The 8,095-nt window shown below is 25.9% G+C and overlaps 4 protein-coding genes across 4 annotated transcripts; all 4 read left to right on the top strand.

Moving 5' to 3' along the window:
• Positions 1-915: 915 nt before the first annotated feature.
• On the top strand, positions 916-2,985 carry SRAE_2000040500 (Armadillo segment polarity protein; the record flags this gene model as incomplete). The annotated part of the gene is made up of 1 exon (XM_024651231.1): positions 916-2,985. One exon carries the CDS (start codon positions 916-918, stop codon positions 2,983-2,985), a length of 2,070 nt encoding a protein of 689 aa, XP_024504929.1.
• Positions 2,986-3,086: 101 nt separating this feature from the next.
• SRAE_2000040400 (Hypothetical protein) lies at positions 3,087-3,777 on the top strand (the record flags this gene model as incomplete). The annotated part of the gene is made up of 2 exons (XM_024651230.1): positions 3,087-3,131; positions 3,178-3,777. 2 exons carry the CDS (start codon positions 3,087-3,089, stop codon positions 3,775-3,777), a joined length of 645 nt encoding a protein of 214 aa, XP_024504928.1.
• Positions 3,778-4,050: 273 nt separating this feature from the next.
• On the top strand, positions 4,051-5,477 carry SRAE_2000040300 (Glutamyl-tRNA(Gln) amidotransferase subunit A, mitochondrial; the record flags this gene model as incomplete). The annotated part of the gene is made up of 2 exons (XM_024651228.1): positions 4,051-4,205; positions 4,250-5,477. The coding sequence occupies 2 exons, from the start codon at positions 4,051-4,053 to the stop codon at positions 5,475-5,477; spliced, it is 1,383 nt and encodes a 460-aa protein (XP_024504927.1).
• A 79-nt stretch (positions 5,478-5,556) lies between these two features.
• SRAE_2000040200 (Hypothetical protein) lies at positions 5,557-6,429 on the top strand (the record flags this gene model as incomplete). The annotated part of the gene is made up of 1 exon (XM_024651227.1): positions 5,557-6,429. The coding sequence occupies one exon, from the start codon at positions 5,557-5,559 to the stop codon at positions 6,427-6,429; it is 873 nt and encodes a 290-aa protein (XP_024504926.1).
• Positions 6,430-8,095: the final 1,666 nt, after the last annotated feature.

Below are 8,095 nucleotides of genomic sequence, written 5' to 3'. Positions count from 1 at the left end.
AACACATTTGAGTTGCACTAATGTAGATAAAGAAAGACCTAGATACAGAGGCATAAGTTGACCTCTCATATTTTCTTAAGTCCACCTTCAACACAGCATCCTCATCACAACCATTATTACAGTAGTACATGTATATATATATATATATAAATCGAAAGTAAAAGTATATCTGTGACAAAGTTTGCCAAAAATGGCAGCTTGCGCGTTAACATATTGATTAGGAATAAAGACATAAAGAACGCATTCCAATGTATTTTTTCTTATCAATCAACAAAATATTGTGAGGTAAAGCGTTTTAGTTTTCACTGTGGTCAGAAAATGGTGAGTAAAAAAAATATACCTTATCGCTTAGTATATTTACTATTATAAAAAAATGTATGTAGTGATGAAAAAGTGAAACGCCTTAAAATGTAGGTCAATATCACACGTGTAATATGAATTATGAATCAATGAAGATTATTGTATTAAATTCTTCCTTTGTGCATTCCTATTATTATTTATATTTGTTTGAATTTACATAAATTTAAAATATGTTTAAAATATTAATAGTAATTTTAAGACTACTTTATAAATTATCACTAAACATTTTTCGATAAAAAATTTTTAGATGTATGTAATATAATGCCATTATAAATATATACTTTTCCTACTCTTCCCTCTCTTCCATACTACACTAGTATTTTGGTACCAGAAAGCACGAGGAAATCGCTATAAGATAAAATCACCATTTAGAAGGAATCTTCTCCAGAATAATTTAAAAGTATATGCAAATACTACATTAGTAATATAAATGATTTGTTATTATTAAGAATATATGATTAAAAAAATTTCTTTATATTATCACGTGATATTAAAAGTTAATATAACATACATGTAATCCTATCTGTTTTTTTTTTTATTTTTAGAATAAATAAGATGTATGACACTATAATGTCATCTTTTAACTTTAATGGAACATTAACTTCTGACTGTAGTAACGGTTATGCAGGAGAAATTGATGAGTATGATATGATTAAAGCAGATAGAGTAAGAAAAGTTATGTTTCCTGAATTTTCTATTGATTCAGGATTTGAAGAACATGATGATATAATTGATATACCTACAACAAGTCTTGTTGTTCAATTAGGTACACCTGCTTTATATTTAAAAGATTCAATAATAGAATTACTTTGTCTTAGAGATGGTGTTGAAGTTACTACAAAAGCAATACCTGAATTAATTGCCTTGTTAAGTGATAGAGATCCTGATGTAGTTAGTCGTGCCGCACATATGGTATATTTATTATCAAGAGAAGAAAAATTTATTGGAACTCTTGCAACAAATAATAAATTAATTAGAGCATTACTTGATGCAGCTGCTTGTACAGAAGATGGTAATACAAAAAGAGAAATAGCTGCAGCAATAAGCCATATAAGTGATCATAGTGAAGGACGAATGCATATCTTTAGATCTGGAGGTATTCCTGAATTAGTTAGAATGTTAACATGGCCAATTGAACAGGTAGTACATTATGCAGTAACAACTCTTCATAATTTACTTTTATATCTTGAAAGTAGTAAACAAGAAATTTTATCATGTGGTGGATTAGAAGCTTTAACACCACACTTAAGATCTTCTAATGTTAAATTACAAGCATTGGTTGCAGATTCTATTTATTTTCTTGTTCTAGATCGACCATATACAAAACAATTATTTTTATCATTACAAGGGCCTGTTGCATTAATTGATATTCTCAAGACTCCTACAAATTATACAAAGTTATATGCTACTGTAATTCGAGTAATTCGAAGTATCAGTACATGTCCTTTAACGAAGACAGCACTTATTCAGTTAGGAGCTTTAGAAACACTTCATTATCATCTTGTTAAAAGTTCTATAGATGTCAAAAGACAACTAGCAATACTTAATGGCATGAGAAATTTATCTGATGTAGCAACAAGTTTAGATAATTTAAAAGAACTAATTATGGACTTGTTATCATTAATCGAAGCATCATTTAATGAAGAAGTAGTAGCGTGTGCATCAGGAATTTTATCTAATCTTACATGTAATAATACACTTAATAAACATACTGTATGTGCTAGTGGTGGAGTTAAACTTTTATCACAAATTTTAAATCGTTTTCCTAATATTGAAGATGTAACTGAACCTGTTTTATGTACATTACGTCATTGCACTGCCAGACATTCTTTAGCTACTGAAGCACAAAAGGAGGTAAGAATTGGTAATGCATTTCCAATAATTTTATCACTTCTTGCAACAAGGAGAGCACCTATTGTTAAAGCAGCATTAGGATTATTAAGAAATTGTGCCTTATTACAAGAAAATTTACAATCAATGCTTAAAGAAGTTACTGAAGATGGAGAAAATATTGTAGTAATTGCAGTTGAAGTTTTATCTAGATCTGGAATGCAACTAAGAATGGATTTTACTGCAATGGAAGATGGTGTCTCACAAATGGAAATGGTTGAAGGTAGTGTTTCAGCTTTACATCAACTTGCTACAAATCATGATGTAGCTGTTTTTTTATTAGAATCTCCACAAATAATATCATTATTGGGAGATTTAGTTTCAATGGAACAAATTAATAATAATGATGATGACTTAATGATGCGTGAATTAATGGGATTGTTTTATCAATTGACAAAATCACCTGAGGGTGCTCGAATTATAGAACGTATTGGGCCAATGGGAATTTTTAAAGAAGCATTAAGATCAAGACATAAATCAGTTTCCACATATGCATATGGAGTCATAAAAAATATTGAACTTGAAACTGGAGATTATCAAAATTATAGAAATTATGAACAACATAATATTTCATCTAATATGATTCCTCCACCAGCCCCAGGTTCTGATTATGGAGGATGGATTCACGATGGTTTGGAACCTGAATTATTTAATGAAATGTATCATAGTTCTAGTATCACGGATATAAAACACGAAAGTAATGCTACTAATTCTTGGTTTGATACTGACCTTTAAATTTTTTTTATTTTACTAAATTTAAATTTTATTTGTGCGAAAATATTTTTTTATTTTTGTAATTCTCATTAAATAGTTTATTGTAATTTTTAATATATAAAATGGATACAACAGTTTCATGGGTTTGTTCTAAAGATTTTGGTGATGTAAGTTTTGATAATTAAATAATATATAGTAATAAAAAAATTTAAGTTTATTAAACTTCCAAATATAGAGATATATAAAAAAGGATGTAATTATTATGATATTAATGATAGTTTATATATAAAAATAAGACCTAATGATTGTAAAGTTACATTTTTAAATAAAAATTATCGAAAACAATTTTGTTCCATAAATATGCAAAAACAATTAATTATATATTTTTCAAAGAATAGAGGATTAGTATTACCATTAAATGATGTCATTGGAATTCAAAATAATTGTAAATTTATTAAAACAGGAAAAGCTGTATGGAGTATAGAAGGCGTTATAATTTTTCCATTTGGTAGAATAAAAATTGCCACCCACCATTATAATATATTAAATTTAAAGTACAAATTATCCATGTTATTTTGTAAAATTTCAAATAAATTTATTAAAAATAAGGAACAACGAAAGGAAAAGGGAATTATTCAAGATGACATTATAAATAAAAAAAGTATTCACAATATTTCATGTGATTACAATAATTTTGGTGATGAAACTTTAAACAAAGAAGTTGATAACATTTGTTTTAAAATAGAAAAACTTCAATTGAAAGATTCTATCAAATGTTCTAAATTAACATTTTTGAAACAATCTTCATGTTAATAAATTTAGTTAATTTATGAACAATATTTATTACATCTAATTATACAAGAATTCTTAAATATATATCCAATATAAAATTATAAATAATTAATTAAAATTTAACAACAATGTTAAGGATTTGTAAATTACTAATTTTTAAAAACCCATTAACACAATAAAACCAACTTATTTATTAAAATTAATTATTATTAATAAATATCATTTTTAAAATTATTCCAAAAGTAAGCGTAATTCTAAAAAAAATCTTGTTGAAAGTTAGTTATATTTTATATTATGGAAAATATTACCAATGCTATAAAAAATGCTGCTAAAAATAGAATTTACAATGCATTAGTTTGTGAAACATTTGAATTAGCTGAAAAACAAGCATTAGAAGCAGTCAAAAAAGGATTAACACCTTTTCCTATAGTTATAAAAGATTGTTTTGCGTATGTTTTTTAAGAAAAATTTTTTAATAAAATATATCTTTAAGAGTTAAAGATTTACCATTGACATGTGCATCAAATATGTTAAAAAATTTTAAGGCTCCATATACAGCTACTGTTGTTGATAGATTATTTAAGAATGGTGGTTGTATTATTGGAAAAGGAAATATGGATGAATTTGCCATGGGAGCATCATCAAATGATTCAATTTTTGGAGGAGTAAAAAATGGTTTTACTAAACCTGAAGATTTAGATAATAATTGGCTAATTGCTGGTGGGTCTTCGGGTGGATCTGCTGTTGCTGTTCAACTAGGAATAGCTGATGTAGGTATTGGTTCAGATACTGGTGGTTCATCAAGAAATCCAGCAGCATTTTGTGGTTTAGTTGGTTTCAAACCATCATTTGGTGCTTTATCAAGATATGGCCTTGTTCCACTAGTTAATTCATTGGATTGTCCCTCTATTATAGCAAAAAATGTAGAATCAACAAAGAACTATTTTAATATGATGAGAGGTATTTGCAAACATGACAGTACTTCATTCGATTCTTCATTAAAAAAAAATAAACGTGAAAAAAATAAATTGCGTGTTGGTATACCAATAGAATATTTTCCCGATAGTTTAACAGAAGAGGCTAAAAATGCTATAAATATTGTGGCAAATATATTCGATAGTATGGGATATGAAATCAAACATATTTCTTTACCTCATACTGAATATTCTATAGTTTGTTATCATATTATTAATGAGGTTGATGTAACATCAAATATGGCACGGTATACAGGTTTATTTTATGGTGAATCAACAAATTATAAAATAAATGAAAATATTTTATTTGCTAATGATTGGATTGCTAATAATAGAACACAAAATTTTAATGAAACAGTTAAAAGAAGAATATTTGCTGGAAATTATTTTACCATGAAAAAGCAAAATAGAAAACACTATATAGAAGCTCTTAAAGTACGAAGATTAATATTTAATGATTTTCAAAATGCATTTTCAAATGAATGCGATATTATTTTAACACCAGTTACCTCTTCAACACCTCCTTCATATAAATCTTACAATGAGGATAAAATTAATTGTGAAAGAAAAGACGATTATTTTACACAATCAGCAAATATGGCGGGTATACCCGCTATTTCATTACCTGCTTTTAAAAATCAAACAAATGGGATTTCTTTGTCTGTTCAATTGATGATGAACTTTGATATGGATGATACATTACTTGATGTTTCAAAACTATTGGAAAAATATCTTTCATCACTATAATAAAATTATTTATAAAGTTTTTTATATAAACTTATTTTATATCTTTTTATATTAATGTTAAATCCAATAAAAAAAAACTATGGATAATACAATGTTTACTGATTTTTTTATGGAAGATTCTTTGTCAATGGAAGATTCATTTTTAACTAATGAATTAATGCTAAATGAAAATGATACAACTATTGAAAATATAATAGTCTACGAAGATAAAATAGCAAATGATATTGTTCAATTGAAAGACTCTAATTTAGAAGAACATTTTTCATCAGATGAATATTATGACATATCTGATTCTGAAAGTGGCTTTAATCTTGATCTAGAAAAAGAAGATGGTATTAAAGTTTTTGCTAGCGTCGAGGAAGCTTCTGCAATTAATTTTTCCTTTAAAATACCTGTAGATTCTTCAAATGAAGTTGCAAATAATAAGAAGAAAATATTGGAAAAATTTGGAGGAAAAGGGTTTTTTGAACATAGAAATTCTAGTATTTCAGAACCCGTCAAACGTAATCATTTTGACCAATTACCCCAATCTATTATTCCTGCTAGTTTCAGTTTTATAAAAAATAATAATATAGGACTGATTGGTAATTTGAATGAAAAAAAAAAGTATTCCCGTATGACAGTATTTGAAGGATTTTGGAAAAATAAAGTTAATACTACAAAAAAATACTCAAATGAAACAATTAAAAAGTGTTTTGATTTGGTTACAATAAATAATGTAGAACATATTCTTGCCAAACTAGTTGATAATTCATATGTTCCTATTCCTTGGAGTTCTTTTCCACTTTCAGCATATAATAAAATTTTGCCACTTAAGAAATTTATTGGTGAAGATAGAAAAAAAAGAAGAAGAAGGCAAACTAAAATATACAAAGAAATGTTTAAAGGTGTAGATGATAAAGATGAAATATTGAAAATACACGCAAAACAACTTTTGTCATTTAATGAATGAAATATTATAATTAGTAACAAAGTTAATTTTTTAAATAATTGTAAATAATTAGGTTTTTTTAATAATAAATTATTTTTTATGTAATATTAATAATTAATTTTGAAAAAATTAGAGTTTAATTTTTTAAGTTGAAATAAATAATTTTTTACAATTATTGCTTTTCAAACTTTATATATAAGTAAAACTAATAGTTTTTTTTGTATAAATGTATTTATATCAAATTAATGGAAACAATTCAATTATTTAAAAAAAATATAAAAAATAGTTAATAATTAAAATTAAATTGATCGCATACATTCATCAAAGGTGAATTTAAGATTCTTAACACAAAATGTGTTTCTAAAAGAGATATATATTTTTCAAACTATCAAGTTAGTTTTTATGATATTCAATTTTATTCCAACAATTATTTTCATACTTTTTAAAAAGACCTCTTATAGAAATTGATTTACTGTACTTTGAAGAACATTTTGTGATTTCCAAATAATTTTTAGACAAATTATTTATTTTTGTATTTATTTATTGCCATTAATTTCTATATCTCAAAAAAAAATTGATGTACCTTATGATAATATTCCCATCTTTTTTATTATACGATGTTACTTATTCAAAAAGTTAATAAAATTAAAAAAATTTTTTTATCACAATTTTAGTGGTAAAGTCGGAAATCTAAAAAGTTTTCTTAGCCATTTTTTATATCTCTGAAAATAATAATGCTATAGCTATAAAAATCATTTATCTAGACCTACTTTTGAATAGAAATCGAATGAAAGTAGTCCCATCTTCATAGGATAAGTATTTCCTGAGATACTGAAAAGTGAGGAACAATGAATATTTTTGAAAAATTTCCGCCTTTGGTCATATCTCGCTTCAAAATAAAGATAAATACAAGCAGATTTCTGCAATCGTCTTCTAATGAGTTTTCATGTGGGGTCTACCTTCAAAATATTTTTATATCTTTAAGTACTTGCGAGATATAAAAAAATGGTGACAATGGATTACGCGCGAAAAAGCACCAAATTTCATATCTCAAGAACCATTGATAATAAAAAAATGTTTTCAACGTAGAGTATACCTTAAATTACAAAAGAAGCACAGCGCATCAGATTTCATGATTCTGTGACTTTATTAACTTGAGTTATCGCTAGATTCTTAAAACTTTTTTTAAAACTTATTTCTTATCATATCGTCATTTTTAGAAGTCCTATAAAAATAAGAATAGCAGCAATGAATTTCTCGTAAAAATGTGACCTAGAATAAAGTATTTATTTAAAAAAAGTACAATATTATCATAGAAATCAAAATTAAGAAAAAATATTCCCCAATTTCGCCCCTCAACTTTGAATCCTTATAACTCATGAAATTTTAATTTTAGAATATTGTTGATTATATTCAAAATTCATCCCATTTCAAGGGCTATCGAATGACTATAGTTGCATATTCAAAATCCAAAAAAAGTTGTTCATTTTTGATCGCATTTTTAGAGGTAAAATCATAAATCTAGAAAATTTTCAGCCAATTTCTGAATCTCTGAAAATAATAATGCTATAGCTATAAAAATCATTTACCTAGACCTACTTTTGAATAGAAATCGAATGAAAGTAGTCCCATCTTCATAGGATAAGTATTTCTTGAGATACTGAAAAGTCGAGAACAATGAATATTT

Source organism: Strongyloides ratti, assembly GCF_001040885.1.
Source record: "Strongyloides ratti genome assembly S_ratti_ED321, chromosome : 2".
Classification (NCBI taxonomy): Eukaryota; Metazoa; Nematoda; class Chromadorea; order Rhabditida; family Strongyloididae; genus Strongyloides; species Strongyloides ratti.
Note: the sequence above shows the minus strand (reverse complement) of the source record. Positions and strands in the feature narration are given on the sequence as shown.